Source organism: Schistocerca americana, chromosome 8, assembly GCF_021461395.2.
Source record: "Schistocerca americana isolate TAMUIC-IGC-003095 chromosome 8, iqSchAmer2.1, whole genome shotgun sequence".
Classification (NCBI taxonomy): domain Eukaryota; kingdom Metazoa; phylum Arthropoda; class Insecta; order Orthoptera; family Acrididae; genus Schistocerca; species Schistocerca americana.
The window spans coordinates 267,230,107-267,253,338 of NC_060126.1; the positions used below are offsets into that span (position 1 = coordinate 267,230,107).

Sequence of the window (23,232 nt, forward strand, 5' to 3'; positions counted from 1 at the left end):
CTTTTTACCCATCACCATTTGTTATGTGGTGCTCCCACACCACTTTGTGCACGTTGCGCTCAAATTTTAATGTTGTTGTTTTTGGGGAAGGAGGCCAGACAACGAGGTCATCGGTATCATCGGATTAGGGAAGGAAGTCGGCCGTGCCCTTTGAAAGGAACCATCCCGGCATTTGCCTGGAGCGATTTAAGGAAATCACGGAAAACCTAAATCAGGATGGCCGGACGCAGGATTGAACCGTCGTCCTCCTGAATGCGAGTCCAGTGTCCAAGTTTTAATGTCTGCCACTTCTTGACATAATGCCCATTTTTTGGCCATTTGCGTTTCCCTTCTGAGTTATCGGCCTTTTAGTGAACGACCTGTGGCTGTTGACCGCGTTTTACTTTTTATCCATCGTAGCAACATGGCGAAGGCCATTTAATTTTTAGTTCTGAACTTCTGTTTCAATAGCCCATTCTCCATGTCCCTGTTTTTAGCTGTTTTCTGCTTACATCGATTGGGATTGACGTGTAGTAGGACTCCTCCCTGTCTTTGTGTTCTATAGTTTTGATGTTGATGCATATGACCCCAGTTGTTTTTGCACCCTAAAACAAACAGGAAGCAGATGGCACTGCAGACGTGGTCTCACAGGCCCTACACTGACAGCTAGCACCATCTACAGGGAAATTCTGGTTTCATACTTCTACATCTGGTTGATGTCCTCAATATTCAAAAACACAAAATTAGTTAATAAGTGATATGTCATAGTGAATTTTATCCATATGAACTATTTTATCAGAGATACTCTGAAATAGCTTTATTTTTTGCTTATAGATATTGAAAATGTAACCAGTTTGTGGTTAATGATATCGCACATTGTCTGACAAAGCCCAGTTTGGAAAGATAATCTGCTTAGGAATGTGTTTGTAAAGTAAAAAGTTCATGTAAGCAATTTCATACCAGTGCACTTGACTCTTTGATGCCTCACCAGTTGTTGGCAGTAGAAATATCTGTTTAAGATACATGCCGTGTAATGCAGTATAGGACTTGGCTGAAAATAATATTGATCATTATATTGAAATAAAACGTACCTTTACAGTCTTGACTGTTCTGCAGTAATATGAACTTCAGCAGGTTCGTACTTCCAGTTACAATATTTTTTAATCTATTTCACCACTTTAAATGATACTGTGTCACTGTATTACAAATACGTGATATTTTGGTCCCTTACTTTAAACTACATAAGATGAGACTTTAACATAATTATTTTCAGTATGTAGGTGGGGCCAATATAAGCTGAATACTTTGTAGGAGGCCAAATAAATGCTTGATTTTATTTTAGATGAGTGTCAGGCTCCCTACAAGTTAATAAATTCATGAAATGAAGTCCAGGCCAGAGCTCACTGATCTGCCTTAACTGATATAGCTGAAAATATCTGAACTCATGTAAATGCGAATTACTGAAATCCTCAAACTCAAAGTAAATAATGATTTAAAATGATTTAATAGCCACTGCTATGAATGAAATCTGCCTCGTAATGGCGGCCAATTGTTGCCTGTCAGCAATAACGGCTTTTGGGCATCATAGCGACTGAAAAATACTAATCAATCTTTCTCTGCAAGTGAAATATTGAGATGAGGTGCTTATGTTAACTTGAAATAATAACATGAGCTAGTTTTTATACATATAATTTAAGTAATACTTTACATACACACCTTAATATCGTCTAGGAGAGAAAACAATACGAACATTTGAAAGTGTTAAGTGCTACCCGCAATCTGTTACGAGCGAAAAAAAAAAGCAGCAGAAAAAGATTTGTTCTGTCCATTGTATATATAAATACACAAAGATACAAATATTTGATTTCAATATATTTTTCACTACAATATTAATCATCAGCAATAAAGCGCTTTTCGCATCAGAGTATTTACGTTACAGACTTTCATAAATATTACTAATATAGTTCTTCACAAATGCCTTTTAAGTCTTCTCTCTCTCTCTCTCTCTCTCTCTCTCTCTCTCTGTCTGTCTGTCTGTCTGTCTGTCTGTGTGTGTGTGTGTGTGTGTGTAGTGGTCAATCCAAGGATTGGTTTGCAACAGCTAAAATGGCAGCTTGTCACCATTCTGTGTGTCTTTCAGCTTTTCTCTTCATTTCTTTATAGGTATTACATCCCACATCTTTCATGATTTGATCCATGTACCTCAGCCGTGGTCTTGCTCTTGGTCTTTTTCCCTCGACATATCCCTCTATGATTGTGTTCAGGAGTCAGTCCTTTATGTCTTAATAGATGGCCTGAAAATTGCACTCTTCTTTTAACAATGAAACTCCAGAAGCTTCTCTTCTCACCTGCTCTTTCCAGAACCACTTTGTTTGTGACCTTGCTGATACATTTTATTTTGAGCATGTCTCTATAGCACCATATTTCAAAAGCATTTAGCTTCTGGTCTTCCTCTGTCCCAAGAGTCCATGTTTCACACCCATAGCATGCCACACTCCACACATAAGATTTCAAAAATCTTTTCCTGATTTCAAGGCTGATGCTCTTAGATATTAAGATGTTTTTCTTCTTGTTAAAAAGCAGCCTTTGCTTGAGCAATTCTACTTCTCACTTCTGCCTTGCTCCTTCCACCCCTGGTAATATACTGCCCAGATAAGTAAATTTATCAACTTGTTCAAGCAGTTCATTGCCTACATGAACTTGGACTTCCACTTGATCTTTTTTGTCACATGCCATTACTTTTGTTTTTGCTTTATTAATTCCCATATTATATTCCTGTTACACTGTTTAAGAACATTTTGGCACTTCTAAATGTTTATATTTACTCAGTAGAAGATTAAGCCAATTATTTTGGCATGACGCTAAATTTTCATGTATGTAAACAAACAATTGTAGACCTTTGCTGCCAGATTAACCAGAGCAGGGTGAAAGCAGGTCCACCAGATTCATTGTGTTTCCACATGTAAGCTGACTTCGACGAATGGTAGTTTGGAACGGACATGTAAGTAATTCATGCCTGTGGAAACCCAGTTTAATGCACTTATGGATGCCAAAGTGTCCATAATCCTTACCATATTTACTCGAATCTTAGCTGCACCTGAAAAACGAGACTCGAACTAAAGGAAAAAAAAAAAAATTTCGCGAATCTAAGCCGCACCTGAAATTTGAGACTCGAAATTCAAGGGGAGAGAAAAGTTTTAGGCCGCACCTCCAAATCAAAACAAACTTGGTCCATTGTAATATGAGACACAATTTAGGTCGAATGAATGACAATACCGCTACAGTAGTTTGGTTCGAGTCGTAAGCTTAGCAGTTAAGCTTTACCAGATAGCCATTGCTATATGCCAGGCGCTCCGTCCGTATTTATACGGGTACCCTTCCTTTTTCACGTGCTTCGTCTGGTTTGAATCGATTGCTTATTTTGCTTTGATCTGATAAGTGCTGTTTTCTTTGTTAAAGGTGTTTACGTCACTCTAAGCCGAAAATGCATTACTGTACTGTGTCATGCATTGTTTGTCGCATTCTGATAGTGCGTGTTTACGGCCTGTCGCCGCTTGCGGCATGGCTTGCTTTTGCGCGCGCTACCACTGCTTACAATTTAAAAAAAAAAAAAAAAAAAAAAAAAAAAAAAGAGAGAGGGATCGTCTCATTAGCGAAACAATGGCAAGAGACTGCTATTTGTTCTTACTTACACTGCTGCTTTCTTTGATAATGATCAACAAGAACCAAATAATAGACTGCATATGATAGAACATGTTTTGAACGAGAGTTAGGCGAAAATTTTTCTCCGTTTGAATATCTTTGTGGCCGCTTCTTTAGTACATCAAATTCTGCACAGAAATTAGTCATCTTAGATTTAAAAACCTAGTCAGTTGCCGTGCTTCATTTCTGACTGTATCACTATTAGACATAACAATAATACGAATATAAACATGACACGATACCTATATTCTTCCACGTTTGCTGTTGTCTCACTCTAGTTTCATAGTTTATTAGGCAGACAGGATTTAAATGAGATAGCAGCAAACACGAAAGAATACATGGCAAAATGTTTATATTCGTATTATTTTTATGGTAAAGAGAATACTGCATGTGATTCACAATTCATAAACGTTCCTATTACCAACCATCTCTTCTCACATGTAGGAAAAAATTCAGAACGTAGAGTTGGCCACATTGACAAACATCCCAAACAGTCTTGCCAATCGGATTTTCGTAGTACATTGAAATTCTGCTACATTCGAAGATGAACGATACAGAATTTGTGTTTACTTCGTTGGATAATGTATGAAAATTCAGTGGTCGAAACTCGGGGCAGAGAAAAAAAAGCTCATCTTCCACCTTTTTTTTTTTAATTTATTTACTGACGCAGAGGTTTTGGCACCAGTATTTATCTTTGTGCCTACAAAGCATGCCTGTGTAGCGCTACATATATTCGACGGCAGAAGTTAATTGTGGCGGCACCTACCAACATTTTTCAGAATTTCCGTTTGCTTTGCACTCGATTCTAAGCCGCAGGCGGTTTTTTGGATTACAAAAACCGGAAAAAAAGTGCGGCTTAGATTCGAGTAAATACTGTAGTTCTTCCTCAGCTCATACTTACTAAGACTCAGACTGACAAAGGGTATGGTTGGATGTTCACCATTTTCCAAGTTCCATTCTCTTAGGAACAATGCACAATCCAACACATATCACAACACATGTGGTTAGTTAAAATACGTGATTCATTTTAGGACAACATAAAATCGCAACTTCTAAAAGAGATTGCTTGGTGTTACTAAAGGCTTCAGCTGTACCGCCATCCCATCTTTTGCCTCAGTAAGTTTAGTAAATGAGAATCATTCATGGCCTATCCCATTATAAATCTTCTATAGAAACCAGCTAAACCTAGGAGCAACCCTAATTGTGTTACATTCTTGGGTTCCAGACAATCTTTCATACCTTTTCTTCTCTCTGGATGAGGTTATATTCCATTTATCCCTACAAAATGACTCAAAAATGTTAATTTTTATCACGTAAAATATGACTTGGAAGGTTTTATTGTTATTCCATTTTCTTCTAATTGGCTTAAAGTTTGTGTCAGTAGCTTACAATTGTTTTTCCAAGTCTTAGAAACTAATAATAAACCATCTACACAAATTATTAATTGCTGCACAAACTCATGTACTAAAGATTTGTCTGAAATGTGAATGAAAGCAGATAGAAATTTGTTCAAACCAAACAGTAATACTTTCAGCTGGTAAGACTAATCCTCAAGTAAGAAAGCTGTGTATGATCTTGATCCTTTATGTAATAACACTTGTCTCTATCACACCATTAAGTCCATTGAACCAAAGAATTCGGCTTCCTCAAACTTTGTCAATTCATCCTCATTGCTGACAGGTCAATACCGTTTACTATCTGTGTCTTTAGTATCCCTGCATCCAGAACTAAGCAGACAGCTCCTGCATGCTTGTTAACAACGAATAATGGATTATTGTAAACACCATGACTTAAATAATTTTGATGTCAGTCATCATTTGTATTTTTTCTGTTACTGTAGTTATAAGATCCATAAGTTTACAGTAAGGTTTGCCTTAAAGCTACACACACGTTCCTCAATTATACCTAGTTTTTACCTGAAAATAATTTTTTTTTACTTTAATAGAATACTTTCTAGTTGACTCTTTTGTTCCTTCATCAATATATCTCATTCCTGAGATTTCGATTTTATATTTTCTAATAATTTTTCTCTAGCATCTTTATTTTCACCCAGTAAAATAATGTTAGTAGAAGGTACTTAATGAATGTGCTTCACTAATTATTATTCTTGCTTAAAACATATTAGATTATTTTGCAGATGTATACTAAATAACATATTATCTCCTTCCCACACAACTCTTTATCTGTTGAAGTCCAGTAATATCTTTTTATAAATTAGCCGGTCCAAGCCTAATAGTACATCTAAGCTTAATTTAGGCACTGCTAGTAATGTCTGGTAGGAAGTTAATGCATCAATTCTACGAGGGTAATCCCAAAAGTAAGGTCTCCAATTTTTTTATAAGTACAGATCTCTGTTTGTGTGGCATCTGGTCACACTGGTATGAAGAGTGCTTCACGTGCTGTGTGTAAACATGCGCCCACCGCGCTGAGGCACTCGGTCTTGGCTTGGCAGACGTTGAGAATGGAGCTCCCATTGGATGTTACCGCCAAGTGCGAATTGCGCACAGTTATTCGGTTTTTGAACGCAAAGGGAACTGTGCCAATTGAAATCCATCACCAATTGACGGAAGTGTGTGGTGAGTCGTGCATGGATGTCAAAAATGTTCGTAAGTGGTGTAGGGAGTTTGAAGCTGGTCGGACTGAATTCACGACGAACAAAGGAGCAGTAGACTGTCAGTTTCTGAGGAGACAGTGTTGAAGGTTGAGTAAAGCATGCGTGAAGATCAGCGGATCACCCTGGATGATCTCTGCATGTTGGTTCCTGGGGTTTCCAAAAGCACCGCTCACAGAATTTTAATGGTAACATTTAACTACCAGAAGGGGTGTGCAAGATTGATGCCATGCATGCTGACTGAGGACTACATGCGGCAACGAGTTGATGCTTCCCGCGCATTTCTTCACTGCCTTGCAGCCGAACAGAATAACTTTCTGGACTCAGTTGTCATGGGTGACAAAACCTGGGCATACCACTTAACACCTGAGACCAAGCAATAATCACGCCAGTGGTGGCATCCTTCCTCGCCAAAGCCGCAGAAATTCAAACAAACACAGTCTGCCGGTAAAGACATGACAACCGTTTTTTGGGATCGGAAAGGGGTATTGTTGGTCGACTTTATGCCCACTGGGACCACAATTAATGCTCACAGATACTGTGAGACTCTGAAAAAACTCAAACAGGTAATTCAGAACTGGAGAAGAGGAATGTTGAGCAAGGGCATACACATTCTTCATGGCAACGCTCGCTCATGCATCGCTCAGCAAACCGTTGCTCTCCTGCAACTGTTTCAGTGGAACATAATCACCTGACCACCCTATTGTCCTGACTTGGCACCCAGTGACTATCATCTGTTCCCTAGGTTAAAAGAGCATTTGGCCGGAAAGTGATTCAGCTCCAAAGACGAGGTGGAAGAAGAGGTTCATAACTTTCTGAACTGCATAGCAGCGAGCTGGTATGACATGGGCATACAAAAACTGCCACAGCGTCAACAAAAATGCATCGATAGAAATGGTGATTATGTCAAAAAGTAGCTAAATGTTCAAGCTGTAAACTGATGTAAACTATTGTAGAAATAAACAGGTCTATGTACTTACAAAAATATAGGAGACCTTACTTTTGGGATTACCCTCGTAACTGTTAGGCATATCTTCTTTAATCTGTTTTCCTTTACTGCCTGTTATTTCCACAACAAATACTCCAGTTACTGGTAAACAGACATGAATGCGCTTTTTTATCATTACTGACAGTAACCCATTCAGGATTGCAGCTAGATGAGGTGGACTCTTTACAACAGTATTTCAGCAGACAATCATTCAGCCATCTTCAGGTATGTGTTTTGCACTGGAGAATGCTAGTTCACATTGCTAACTTCATACCGAAAATTGGCACAGAGGTGCCTGCGTAAAGGAAGCCACTACATGAGCGATCTCAGTCGAGTTTCATACTCTTTTAGATTACTGCTACAATGATGGTGTGCAGGTGCATGCATAATGGTGATACCATATGCATGCTCTCTGTTGCAATACAGACTCACGGAGTAAAAATTCAGAAGTAACATTAATAAAATTAACTGTATCTAGACATGTCATAGCTCATGAAAGTTTCCTTTCTGAAAATATTAAAGAAATCACCGGGTGCCACACCTTACCCAGTCAAAACATACCATCATGATTAGTAAGATCTTCTACATAGTGTATTTCCACCAATGCCTTAATAACTGAATTCCAGAAGGATCTCATTGAGGCCAAGATCTCTGTGGTAGAATAATCAATGGAATGTCCTGTGGAGGTAATGGATTATGAAAGGTGGGTGAGGCGATCACGTTCAACACATTTTTCACACATTGAACACATTTGTCTGATCAATGTAGGCTTTGCCACATGGGCAGGTATTCTGTAGATTCCAGCCCTCTGGAATCCCAGATCATCCTCTGATGAACTGAGAAGAGTACAAGTCTTTGTGTGTGGGCAGAAGCTTACTTTGACATAATATTTTCTTTATATTTTGTGTAATTTCAATAAATATTGCTGACATGTAGGAGGAACGTTCTGAACATGGACCACTTCTCTTGATCATGTGGGTGTTAATGTTTCTTGTTTCTTACAACTGTGCTGATCTGATGTGGACAATATCCATCATCTTTGAACGCAGATTGTAGGTGTTCCAGATTCTTTGCAAGGCTGTCTCCATCAGACACAACATGTGCCTGGTGCACTAACAGAGAATAGCACCATTACGTTGCACCTGAATGCCATAAATGTAACAATATTCAAAGACGGTGTGAACGTCTTCTGAGGTCGTTCATGTAGATGCTACCTTTGCACATTAGCCTCCCTGTCATTTTTTGGTGTAAAGTTAGTGATGTGAAATAGCACTCTACAGTACAAAACACTCACATGTAGATTGCTGAATGGTTGTCAGCTAAAATACTGTAGCAAGAGGTCATCCCCCAGCTGCAGTGCTGAAACTTTATGGAATGCTCTTTACGCTGGGAAAATTTTAAGAATCACGAAATATGAAATTGGTGAGCCCTTGACATCTCAGAATGTGTTGTACCAACTGATCCCTTCTTCTGGTCAGGTTGTGCCACAAATTTCTTTTCTCTCCAGTTTTGTTCAGTACCTCCTCATTAATTATGTGATGTACCCATCTAATCTTCAGCATTCTTGTACAGTACCACATTTCGAAAGCTTCTACTCTCTTCTTGTCCAGACAGTGTATTGTCCATGTTTCACTTGTATACAAGGCTACACTGTAGACACATACCTTCAGAAACTACATCCTAACATTTAAATCTATATTCAGGTTAACACATTTCTCTTCTTCAGAAACACATTTCTTGCTGTTTCCAGTTTACATTTTATATCCCCTCTGCTTTGGCCATCATTTATTTTGCCTCGTGAATAACAAAATTTGTCTACTGCTTTAAATGTCTCATTTCCTACTCTATTCCCCTCAGCTTTGCCTGATTTAATTCGACTACATTCCAATATCCTTATTCTGCTTTAGCTGATGACCATTTAATAGCTTTTTTTCAAGACACTGTCCATTCCATTCAACTGCTTTTGCAAGTCCTTTGCTGTCTCTGATAGAATTATAAAGTCATTGACAAACCTCAAGGTCTTTAGTTCTTCTCCTTCAACTATAATTCTTTTTCCAAAGTTTCGTTTAGTTTCCTTTACTGCTTGCTCAATGTACAGATGGAACATCATCAGCGCTAAACTACAACCCTTTCTCATTCTCTTCTCAGTCATTTCTCCCTTTTCATGCCCTTTGACTGTTATAACCACATCTGCTTTCTGTACAAGTTGTAAAGAGCCTTGGGCTCCCTGTATTTTAGCACTGCTGCCCTCAGAATTTCAAATAGAATATTCCAGTCAGCATTGTCAGAAGCTTCCTCTATGTTAAAAAACATTTAAGAAAAAATCAGCACACTTTTTTCATTGTTTGAAAATAACATCAACTAGATGGCGTCCTTCTCAATCACGGCATTCTCGCAGGCGATTTACAAAGCTGTCCATCACATGACAGAGCATACCCTGAGCAATTCTCTCGATTTCCAGCCAGATTCTTTCTTTGAGATCACCAACATTATGAGATCTTTCTTCGTGCACCTTACTCTTAAGGTAACCCCATAAGAAAAAAATCACAAGCTGTAAGGTGAATGGGGGGCCAAGCCAACACTTCATTCTTGGAAATCACCCAGTTACGAAGAACTTCATTGACAAAATTAATGCCCACATAGGCTGTGTGGCTTGTTGCCCCATCTTGTTGAAATAATGTTTCATCATTCAGTTTATACTGATGAAGCTGAGGTATGAAGAATGTCCTTAACATAGCATTCAGAATTCATGGTAACAGATTGCCCTCTTTCGTTCTCAAAAAAATAAGGGCCTGTTATTCCCGATGAGGACATTACACACCAAACTGTTACCTTGGTTGAGCACAGGGGTTTTTCATGGAGTTGGTGAGGTTTCTGATCACTCCAATGTAGCACACATTCGTAGTTCTCCTGAGTATCTGAATTACCGTCTCCTTTTCCTGCCCACGGCTGTCCATCAACCGCATCGGCAGCCCAGGTCACGGCTAACGATTGCTGTTTGCGTGCAGTCTCTTCTCTCTGAAATGGAGTCCTTCCCTTCACCACCTCTACTTGCGGTCCGTTCACGTATGCCTCCATGGTATATGCCTCGGCTGCAGCTTCGTCTGGACCTTTCACATGGTCCTAAGAACTCCATTAACCCTTCGGCTATCCGCTGTCACTTCCTCTCGATTCTTGATGTGTTCCGGGGCCCTGAAGTGGTTTACACCAACGGCTCGATGGCTGATGATCGTGTTGGCTTTGCCTACATTCACGGCGGCCATATTGAACATTCCTTACTCGATGGATGCAGTGTATTCACTGCAGAGCTGGTGGCCATTTCTCGTGCGCTTCAGTATCTCCGTTCATGCCCTGGGGAGTCTTTTCTTTTATGTACTGACTCCTTGAGCAGCCTGAAAACTGTCGACCAGTGCTACCCTCATCATCCTTTGGTAGTGTCCATCCGGGAGTCCATCTATGCCCTGGAACAGTCCAGTTGTTCATTGGTGTTCGTCTGGAGCGATGGTCACGTCGGAATCCTAGGAAATGAACTTGCTGACAGGCTGACCACTTCTGGAGATGGTCATCCCTGCAACTGACCTGTGTTTGTTATTACGCCACAAAGTTTATCAGCTTTGGGAGACAGGATGGCAAAATCTCAGTATGCACAACAAACTACAAGCCATTAAGGGGACCACGAATGTGTGGAAGTCCTCGATGAGGGCTTCTTGCAGGGACTCCGTGGTTCTCCGCCACCTCCACATTGGCCATGCCTGGGTGACCCACGGCTACCTCCTGCGCCATGAAGACCCTCCTGGGTGTTGGTGCAGCACCCAGTTGACAATGACCCATATTCTTCTGCTCTGTCATTCTTTGGCTGCCCTGTGACTTTATCTTTGGTTGCCAGACTCTTTATCATTGATTTTAACAGACAACAGCTTATTGGCTGATTTGGTTTTACATTTCATCCGTGAGGGTGGGTTTTATTATTCGATCTGAGTTTTAGCGCATGTCCTTTGTCCCTCTGTGACCTCCACCCTAGTGCTTTTATGGTGGAGGTTTTAATGTGCTGCAAGGCGGCTGGCTTTTCCTTTTTATTTTCGTGGTTGGCCAGCCACTGTAATCTGCTTCCTTGTTTTTACTCTGTTCTAACTGTTTCTTGCATCTTTCTCTTGTTTTCTTGTCCTTTTGTTCCTTCTAGTGTTCGTTGCCTTTCCTTCATTCTTGTGGTCTTTCCTTTATCTCTGTTTTGTGTTATATGTCTCGTCTGTTTTATTCTCGCACTTGTAGCATTGTTTTATTAAGAAGAAGGGACCAATGACCTCATAGTTTGGTCCCTTTCCCTCTCTTTTAAACCAACCAACCAACCAACCAACCTTACACTTGTCCTTGAGCCATTCCTGCTTAGCCATTTTGCACTCCCTGTCAATCTCGTTTATTAGATATTTGTATTCTGTTTGGCCTGCTACATTTTTATATTTTATCCTTTCATCAATGAAATTCATTCTCTCCTGTGTTATCCTTGTCTTTTTACGTGTTTGATCCTCTACTGCCCTCTCTATTTCATCTCTTAAAGGTACCCATTCTTCTTCTACTGCATTACTTTCACCTATTCTTGTCAACCATTGCCTAGCGCTCTCTCTGGAACTCACAAAAACCTCTGGTTCTTTCAACCTATCCAGGTCCCGTTCCCCACTTAATTTCCTACCTTTTTGCAATTTCATTACTTTAATTTACAGTTCGTAACCAATAAATTGTGATCAGACTCCACATCTGCTACTGGAAATGTGTTACCACTAGACAGGGTGAAGAAAAATTTGTGCATTTGGACTTCGCAGAACGACTCGTGACATACTGGCACTACAAAAAATCTGTTTCAAAATTGGACATTAGAGATTGGCAATCTGGCAACACTGTAATCACATGTACAGTAACTACTTCTGACTGTAGAAACAGCAGTGCTACGCATTTGGTGCAGTGGATAGGGTGTTGGGTTAGCATGCAGGGGGTTGAGGGTTTGTTTCTGGGTCAAGGCTTAGTCTTTTATTATTTGATAAAAGTAGTCTGCGTGGTATGGTACCTGGCATCTTAGTCGTCATATAGTGATTACAGTGGGTCTTCTACAGAACATTTGCAATCATGTACAATGAACACAGTACTGGAAGTACAATTGTTTTCATTGGTCAGCTTTTAAAGAAGCCTTTTGTACATTGTGGGAGCAATTGTTTCGCACCACTTCATCTACTGGTTTTCCAAATCTGTTTTCTGTGTACCCTTCCCTCGTGGTCCCATGGAAATTATTTGCAAAGCACATTGCTAGACGTACTGGTGACGTAAAGCCCTAATGAAATGTGGTAGACCTGAATTTGGCAGTAATAATTTATCGATGGGACCATTGGGGGAAGGTGCACCCAAAAAAGTTTGGAATCTAGTAGATGCACTGGTGTGAAACAATTCGCGTCCACGGCATGCAAGAGGTTTCTTTAAAGCTTGACCAATGAAACCAGTTGTATTTCCATTCCTGTGTTTGTAGTGCATATCTGCAAATGTTTTGTAGAAGAGCCACTGTAGTCGCTGTATGATGATTCAGTTGCCAGATACTGTACCATGCAGACTACTTTTCGCAAATAAAACCAAATAAACCTCTATCCAGAATTGAACCCTCGACCTCCTGCATTGTGACTCAAAATGCTATCCACTGCACCAACTGCACAGCACTCCTGCTATATCGTGACAGAGGTAGTTACTGTACACATGATTACAGTGTTGCCAGATTGCCAATCTTTAATGTCCATTTACTGCCCAAAATATGCTCAGGATGAAATTTTCTGACAGACATTTTTGTATTGCCAGTGTGAGAAATCATGCTGTGAGGTCAGAGTGCGCAAATTTTTCTTCTCCATGTATAATCAGTCTGAAACCCTCTTGTGTCTTCAGGTCACTGCCACATACAACCTTCTTTCATGATTCTTAAACCAGGAGTTATTAATGATTAAATTATTTTATGTACAAAATTGTACCAGGTGGCTTCCTCTTTCATTCCTACACCCCACTCCGAAACTGCTACTACTCAAATTTCTTCATTTGTAGTGCTTGTAATTACTTCTGCAGTTTTCATAATATTCTCGAATTGACTCAATTGTCCATGACAACAGTAAAAATTCTGGATAAATCTTCAACTAAAATTCCCATATCTTCTATTTTCTGGCTATTACTATTTTTATTAATCAGTTTAATTCACTTCCAGCAGTGATTGTTCTGTGTCCTTTCATTAGGGTGCCAAAATATAATGTTCCCAATGTTAATTGTTAGTTTTGTATAAGTATGGCTTTTCTCTTGAGTAGTGATTCTGAATATGACTGAAGCTCATCTTTATGCTTGACCATGGATGAAGCTCAATTCTGTCTTCAGATTCAGCAGTAAATACTGCAAGCCAAGAATTTAGTACAATATCCAATTCCATAAATAAATAAAGACACTTCTCAGATTATGTGCCATATATTCTTACTCTAAAGTACAGTAACTCTTCATGTTAAACATTGCTTTACATTGAACATTACAATAATTGATTAACTTTCAGTCTCAGTGTAAATATTGAGTTGACAGTTGAAAATACAACCATAGAATCAGTATTATGAAAAGGATAGTTGCTATTCATCATATAACAGAGACGCTGAGTAGAAACTATCCTCTTCTTAAGATTGTTACATCCATCCTGGATATTCCATAGAATGAATACACATGTCAAATTCTTTTGTTTGCTTTAGTTGCTTTCCCTATTGTCATCTTTAGCTCATGCTCCAGGGCCAGTGTTGTTCCCCTACCTGGGGTCCATGATTCATGAACTGTGTAGATACTGCCACTTGCGTAGTAAACACAGTTGTCGTTCAGCTCTGAAGATACACATTGCCCCTCCCGGGTATTTACCACCTAGAAGTAAATGCATAACAGTCACACTCTTCTGAGTATTAAATGATGTCTTTGTATAGTTCTGGAGTTTCATTCATTGCTAAGATAGAGGTAACACTACACATCACTCTTTTGGAATGATATGCAACACCAGAAGAGTATTATGGGACTGAATGATGTGTTTTAAGGAAAACTCAAATGTACGTAATTTAAAGAAGCTGTTGTTGGAGAAATCCAGATGTCATAAGTTGCACAGCAACCATTGAAATAGACCTGGTTACTGTAGCGATGTCCGTTCATTTGGGTGGTCATACCCACATAAAATGCTGGCTCAGATGAGGTAGGATAAGCCTGTGACAGGACATGAGGAGGATACGGTGTGTGTGTGTGTGTGTGTGTGTGTGTGTGTGTGTGTGTGTGTGTGTTTGTGTGTGTGTGTGTGTGTGTGTGTTTGTACTATATAGGTCCTGCAGCTGGATGTTCCACAGTGGTATGACCCATGTGACAAGGTGCGTGGGTAGGTACGATATAAGGGTGAACTAGAATATTGCATAGATAGGTGTGGAGCAGAATACGAGGGGGGACCCAAAAGAAACCGGATTGTTGTCATAAAAAATTTATTGATGAACCTTTTTACAAAATTACTTCAGTCACCTTCAAAATACTCTCCATTACATGCGATGCACTTGTCAAGTCTCTTCTCCCATTGTTGGAAGCATGTTTGGGACTCTTCAAGTTTGATATTGTCCAGTGCCCTTTGCGAAGCTGTTTTTACCACCTCCACATCGTCATAACACTCCCCTTTCCATGTTTTTTTCATTTGTGGAAATAGGAAAAAGTCACATGGGGCTAGGTCCGACAAATACGGAGCGTGGGGAACAACAGACCAGCTCTGAGATGCCAAATAGTGGGTCACTCATACGGCCATGTGTGCCGGAGTGTTGTCGTGATGCAGAAACAAGTCACCTGATCGCCAAAGTTCCGGGCGTTTCCTCCTCACATCCTCTTGCAGACGCCTTAAAACATTCAAGTAAAAGTGCTGGTTAACAGTCTGGCCAGGGGGTACGAATTCCCGATGCACAATTCCACGAACATCAAAAAAGACAATGATCATCGTCTTTACATTTGACCTCACTTGCCTTGCTTTTTTGGTCTGGGAGAGTTGGGAGTCTTCCACTGGCTTGACACTTGCTTGGTTTCTGGGTCATACCTGTAACACCAGCTCTCATCCCCTGTAATGACTTTGTTCAAGAAGTTTGGATCACATGGAATCTCTGTTTTCAAGTCCTGACACACATTCATGTGGATGGTTTTTTGCTCCTGTGTGAGAAGGCACGGAACAAATTTAGCAGCAACACGTCTCGTGTGCAAATGCTCACTCAAAATCCGCTGGCACGATCTCCAACTGATTCCTGTCTCTGCTGAAATTTGGTCGATCGTTTAGCGACGATCCTCATTGATCTTTTGACGGATCTTTTCAATGTTCTCCTCATGTCGCGATGTCGAAGGGCGTCCAGAATGAGCTTGGTCTTCAACACACATCTCACCATGTTTAAAGCACCCAAACCACTCGAAAACCTGTGTGCGGCTCATAGCGTCCTGGAAAGCTTCCTGAATGAAGCATTTGGTGTGTTTCCGTTGCAGTTTTTTTAAGCAGGAAACAAAATTTCACACACACTCTTTGTTATTTTAAAGTTGCCGTAATGACTTCGCAGAGGTAACCCGCCAACAGTCAGAGAAACACAATACCACACTTGCACGTTCAGCTCTACACTGACGCCGTCTGCACAGCTGTATCATGACGGTCTCTACTAACACCATCTAGCGTAAGAACCCTGCACTACGTCTACGATTGGCAGTGCCCTCGGAGTCCAGTTTCTTTTGGGCCCCCCCTTGTACTTCTTTGGGAAGGATTGTGAGTAGAATGTTCCTCACTTTGGGGCATGGTGATATGTAGTCAGATACTTGGCAAAGGATATGGGAAACTGTTCCAGTCAAGGAATGTCACAGCTGCTTCTTGTCGGTTGGTGGAGGATTGGGAGGGGGGAGGTGGAAGTGGGAGTATGGTGTGGGAGATTTGTCTGCAGTCTAACGCTGATGCTGCCTGTCTGTGAAGGCCTTTGTAACACCTTCATCATGATAGAAGGGATGATAGCTATCAAAATGCAGGTATCGTGCCTTTTACTCTAAATTATTTGTATTCCACTGACAGAAACGGAAGTGATACACCATGAAGTAACACATCAGTGTTTATTAAATTTTGTTGAAATGTTAGTTGCATAAAATATATTGAATGATTCACCATATTTATCTAAGAATAAGGTGAGTTGTTTCCTCCAAATGAGTCATTCGAAAAATACAATATCATCTTATATATACAGGTGAAACAATTATTTTTTTGAGATCAGTGTTTTTACGTTGTGTAATAGCTTAATACAAGGGCTGTCTTACATTTGCAAGTAAAGCTTTGACAATTAAGGTTTAATTTAAGTTTGGAGGAGGAGGGAGGGTGAAATAGTGATATCAGTTGTCAGAACACTAGGATGAATGCAAGGGGGGAGTAGTGAGCAGCAACATTGTGGCAGCTGATTACACAGTGTAGTTGTATAGGGATGTGTAAGAGTGGAAAGGGGGGGGGGGGGGGGGTGAGTGAGTGAGACACTTATATTAGTATCACATTGTAACTTGAAGATATAGTTTTTTTGCATCTTCTTGGAGAGAGTTTCGAAGACTTCTGCAGGTACTGTAATTGTACTTACCATGTATGAGGGTTGGAACTTTAATAGTGGCAACTATTTATTTACAACTCACATGAAATATGCATGTTTCAAAGTTTTACTGACCTTCAAAGCAGTCACTAGCATTGTGTATAACCCATTGCCAGTGATTTGGAAGTCACAGGATACTCTTAGCAGTGCCAGTTGTGTTGACAGTTCAAGCAGCACGGTCTGTTGCCCAACGAATTTGTAGCAGTTCTGAAGCGAGTGCCGTGAAGTGTTTCCTTCAGTTAAGAAATGGAGTTGAACTCAAGAGGGCTTAAGTCAGGGGAGTGCAGTAGTTGGTATAGCACTTAGCAGCCCCATCAGTCAGACAAATCAGTAACAGCTTGCTCTGTACGTGCTTGAGCATTTTCCTGCAAAATGATGGTCAGATCCTGCAGAAAGTGTTATCACTTCTGTCTCTAAGCTGTTCATTTTTGGAACACAACCTATGACAAGCTTAGAGACAGAGATGATGACACTTTCTGCAGGACCTGAACATCATTTTGCAGGACAATGCTCAAGCAAGTACAGTGCAATCTGTTACTGATTTGTTTGACTGATGGAACTGCTAAGTGCTATACCGGCTACTAAATTCCCCTAACTTAAGCCCTCGTGAGTTCAACTCAATTTCTAAACTGTTGGAAACACTTCACAGCATTCGCTTCAGAACTGCTGCAAATTCGTTGGGCAATACACCACGCCACTCATACTGTCAATACAACTGGCACTGCTAAGAGTATCCTACAAGTTCCACATCGCTGACAATGGGTTATACACAATGCTGGTGACTACTTTGAAGGTCAGTAAAACTTTGAAACATGTATCTGTTTTGTACGAGCTGTAAATAAATAGTTGCCTCTATTAAAGTTCCAACTCTCATAGTTTATGGCAAATCATTTTGTGTCCCTAGCAGAAAATGATATGCACAACTTGATATGTCCAGTAGCTAAACAGTAGTTTAATGTGCTGCATTTTGTAAAACTGGTTTCGCTCAAGTTTCATTGTTTCAGTGACAGCTTTCTTAAATTCTATGTTTTCGATGTATATGCAAAAATTCTATTGAAAGTGGAAAAGTTTTCATATCTTAAACTTTTGGATACTGTGACAAGCTGCAGCATTTACATGTAAATTATCTGTTGACAGTGTTACAGTCATCTACACGTATCAGATACACTCAACACACAAACTCACATTTCACGGAGGAAATGTGCCAATGTGTATGAAGGATAGGAAATAACTTTCTACTTGGGTAGCTGAACCTGTCCTTTGAGGTCTCTGAATGAATCACACCATATGACTTTACTATTAGCTCTTGAGTAGTATAACGTATTTGCCACAAAAATTTCAGACAAAACACATTGGCCTTGAAGAGATATCAGCAATAAATAATTACAGTTTTGACCTGAAAACAATGTTTCGCTGCTGAGCTGAGAATTTTCCATCTTGACCTTTTAGAAAATACTTATGGTCTTAACAACAGTCATTTGTCGCAACTATAATACTGATAATCTTTTACATTGCGATTTCTGTAAACATAACTAGTCTGTTGGATCCACTTATTTTTAATCTCCAGCTTTTCAAAATGTTAATGCAGGAACCCCACCATTCTTACTTGTTTTGTTTCAAATGCAAATATTTTATTGCCTCTTGTGTTTGATTGCAGGAGAACTCTTGAGTGTTAACCCAGTTGTGGCTCAGGTTGTTCCAGAGCTCTTCTCACTAAATGAGCGAGCTGTCTACATAGGACAGTGGAAGCATGGTTTCTTCTCTATGACTGCAGTTGGGGCCACTAATGTGGGTTGCATCAGAGTGTACTGTGATCCGGTAAGTGTGTGTCACTTGTCATACTGCATCATAAAATGAAAATAATGAGCTGCAAAGACTGCAAGATAAAGTGTTCATACTTATTAAAATAACATGCTGAAGTAAACTCAATAGTTGTGTGGAGAAGATAACAAAAACTTAAGACTTTCTTAGTTAGATTCCTCCATTTTTGCATGATTTTATGTGATTGTCTCCAGGAAAACATATCACAAGTTAGAAAATAATGTTTGTGTTATATTTCTCATTTTGATGGCACTCAAAATTAGAGCCAGTTTCTTGAAAACTAGAATTCTCTGCCATTAAACTGAAATTTCTGCTGTTTTTAGAGAAATTAGAAATATTATACTAAATTACAGGAAAATCAGTTATAAAAGTTGTGTACACTGTTCTGATGATACAGTTAGTATTAAATTCCCCTTAATTGTTTCATAATGTATAGGGATAAAAGCAATAAACGAGAAAAGTTGTGTCATATTTCAAATAACTTTATCAGAAAATTAAAAATGTGTTAGAAGAAACAGGGAAAAGAGGGAATCCTTCAAATGACCCTTCTGTACTGATTCACTTTCCACACTGTTAGTTACTATAATCCGTTTTCGAACACCAAACTCGTATAGATTTCAAGAATTTGAGGCTTATACTGCGTATTAGCTGATTGATATGCACTGACAAAAATACCTCATTGTCATTGTCATATTAACCACCATATTTTCTGAAACACTGCCCTGAATAAATTAAAATTCTTCCTTCCATCTTACTGTGATTGTATTTTTTTATTATTTTTATTTTTTGATTAAACATTCTTTTTATTTATGATATAATTTAACCTTTTAATTAAAAGAATGCAGCAGCTTGTTGCTAGTTCTCTTTTGGTTAGATTGGCTGCCTAAAGAAATAACATATTTTCTCTTGCGTATTTCATATGAAACTCACTACTCCCTGTTTTCAAGTAAAAATGTTTTTGTCTATGTAGAATGACCCACAGTTCCATATGATTTGACAACTACTCTTTTACATCTACATCTGCATGACTACTCTGCAATTCACATTTAAGTGCTTGGCAGGGGGCTCATCGAACCACAATCATTCTATCTCTCTACCATTCCACTCCCGAACAGCATGCGGGAAAAACGAACACCTAAACCTTTCTGTTCGAGTCCTGATTTATCTTATTTAATTTGATGATCATTCCTACCTATGTAGGTTGGGCTCAACAAAATATTTTCGCATTCGGAAGAGAAAGTTGGTGACCGAAATTTCGTAAATAGATCTCACCGTGACGAAAAAGTCTTTGCTTTAATGACTTCCATCCCAACTCGCGTGTCATATCTGCCACACTATCTCCCCTATTATGGGATAATACAAAACGAGCTGCCCTTTTTTGCACCCTTTCGATGTCCTCCATCAATCCCACCTGGTAAGGATCCCACACCGCGCAGCAATATTCTAACAGAGGACGAACGAGTGTAGTGTAAGCTGTCTCTTTAGTGGACTTGTTGCATCTTCTAAGTGTCCTGCCAATGAAACACAACCTTTGGCTCGCCTTCCCCACAATATTATCTATGTGGTCTTTCCAAGTGAAGTTGTTCATAATTTTAACACCCATGTACTTAGTTGAATTGACAGCCTTGAGTATTGTTCTATTTATCGAGCAATCGAATTCCAACGGATTTCTTTTGGAACTCATGTGGATTACCTCACACTTTTCGTTATTTCAGGAAAAGGTTCTTAGCCTCTTAATCTCATTTTTAATCTCCTATAAATCAACAAGTTGCTTCTCAGACTAGAATTCAATGTATCACTTAACTAGTCGTAAAATTTGCGTTGTTCTGCATCTTATTTTTTGAAGGAGCAGATGACAGACATATTGAACAAAGTGAGTGAATTGGTTTAAAAAATGGCAGACTGTAGTGGATTGCATCTCTTTCATAATAATTTAGAGAATTACTTGTCTACCACGGCTGCTTTTAATTCCCTTAAGAAAATTTATCGTCACATAGTTCCACACTATAAATCTGTTTATAGCTGCAACCAAACTTCAAGAATTTGTGTGTGTTGCAAGTTTCATCAGTAGCAGATATTCTTGGATGTGGGCATGGGAATTATTCAATAATTGTAACAAGGGTACATTGAAGGCAATCTTTGCTCTGTAATCACCTTTGTTATGGGGCCTGGTAAACTGGTTTGAACCAGTGAAAAAGATAGCATTTTGGGTATTGGGTATCAAAACTCCAAGCTTCTCATACACCAGTGATGATAAAAATAAAGTTACTGCTTACCAATGTTATGTCAGGTGCACATTATTTCCTGGATGATATTCACTACAACTTTCATTACTACTCAAAAAGTCATAATAGACTGGCTTGTTACCATTGTGATTCAAAGCACCACATGGAAAGGAATTATATATCTACCAATGCTGTTTCTTACTCCATTGCATTAGCTGGCCAAAATTCACATACTCAGCAACTAAACTGAGTGTTCTCTTGTGTCGTCATATACTGATGTTCTGCTGACCATCTGACAGTTTTACTAGGCATTGCGACATTTAACATACTTGCAGAATAATTTTACCATTAGTATGCCAACATGTCCTTGCAACAAGATAATACATTAGAACAGTGAACATAGTGTAGCACGTGGTAAATCATTGAGGAGTAAAGTTAACAACTCAACAAACAGTAGAGACATTGAGACACACACACACACACACACACACACACACACACACACACACAAAAAACTGCATTGTATGTTGAGCAGCACAAAGTAGCTGTAAAAGTCTGTCTGTGCGTGTGTGTGTGTGCGCGTGGGTGCGCACGTGTGTGTGTGTGTGTGTGTGTGTGTGTGTGTGTGTGGGGGCGCGCGCGTCTGCATTGTAACCTAAGTATAATTTTGTTTGCACCTTCCTGAAGAGAGTTTTTGGGCACTTTTGCAATTGCATTTACCACATAGTTCATGGTCTAAAAATCAGTACTTTTCACCTTCATTATGTCTTCTCATGCACCTTTATGCAGTGTTTTTGAAACACTCACATATAGTAATGAGATAATCTGCATGTCATGGTGCTACTTATAGCTTAATTCAACATTTAAATATTTTAGAGTTTGTTCATTTTAACTGTTCTCTCGGTACCTTAGCGTCATCTTCCAAGATATAATGTTCCATGAGGAAGATTTCTCATAAAGGTTCACACAGTTTGCGGCGTGGCACGTTTCTTTTCACCGCCCTGCCAATGTCCAGCAATGTTCATTTGTCTAGCTAAAAGCTATAGTAGAAAATACTAGACCACTACTGTCTATTGCAGGTCGCAACATACATAGAATTGTCCGGTAAACGGGATGTGGCTAGCACTGAAATAAAAGTTTTAACTTGGCAATGTAAATTTTCAGGTGTATTTTTACGATAAAGATCACAGTTAATAGTGCCAAGTCCGTACTAAGTGAAACACAATGTAAAGTTCACACGCAATCCACAGTCACACATGTAGCCAGTTTATGGTATTTACACCCGTTACCGAAGTTAATAGAGTTCACCAGATCGTTTAGTTATGAAAATGCTCACTCAAATGTTGTGCACTCTGCTCTACATGTAATACCTGTTCCAGTCTTAGATCGCACAACACGCCACGCAGTTGTAACTAACAGTCAGAAGCAATAATTTTGATATTCCGTCTGAAATTCCACACGACCTTCACTATACTGTTCACTTAAATACACTTTGTACCACTTCGGGAACTCGTAATTAGCATTTTTCCGCGATTTTACGGTACTTTCGTCGGAGCTGCTTTCAATGAGATGTTACTAGTTCGAACCCTCTGGCTAAACTTCCCTAGATCACACCAGAGGCTTTGTTCCCAGCATAGATTGGCGCGAGCCTGCATTTTTCTGATTGGCTGATATCACAAACAGCAAACCAGGTTGCAGTATTATCCCGCACTTTACTTCAATGACCAATCATAGTAAAACATTTCTTTCTATAGCAATTGCTAAATAAATAAATTTAGAAAGGTATCAAACTTAAATTACTCCTTCTGAAATTACCGATTAATTTGTGTTCGACTCACGATTTATTAATACCATAAACGGACTGCACATTTAATTATAGTAAATCCCCTGTATAGTTTAACTGGTACTTTGCGAAATAACAAAACAATTTTCATTTACTTCTATTCTTCTTCACTCATACAACACTCACACTGCTAATTACTACACATATAAAACTATTAGAATTATGCAAATACATTAAATATTAATCAAACATAACTTTACAACATTGTTTTGACTATGACTGCTAGCACTGTCTGTCAACTGCTGACCTCTGCTGCCTACTAGTACAACTATGTGCAGCTCTGTAACTCAGGTCCATGTCAGCTGGTGACATCTGTCGATGACTCATGACTATAACGATATCGTCCTAACAAGTGACAGGAGCGATGCGAAGGCGCTACGCCTCAAGTTAAGCTTCACCTTTTTATT

The 23,232-nt window shown here is 39.4% G+C and overlaps 1 protein-coding gene across 1 annotated transcript in view; it reads left to right on the forward strand.

Annotated features, from left to right (window-relative positions):
* The window catches only part of LOC124544858 (phosphatidylserine decarboxylase proenzyme, mitochondrial), a 116,845-nt gene that overhangs the window by 84,781 nt on the left and 8,832 nt on the right, over positions 1–23,232 (forward strand). Inside the window, exon 7 of the mRNA XM_047123570.1 lies at positions 18,594–18,754. Within this exon, the coding sequence (XP_046979526.1) occupies positions 18,594–18,754 (161 nt within the window). The remainder of the gene's footprint in view (positions 1–18,593; positions 18,755–23,232) is intronic.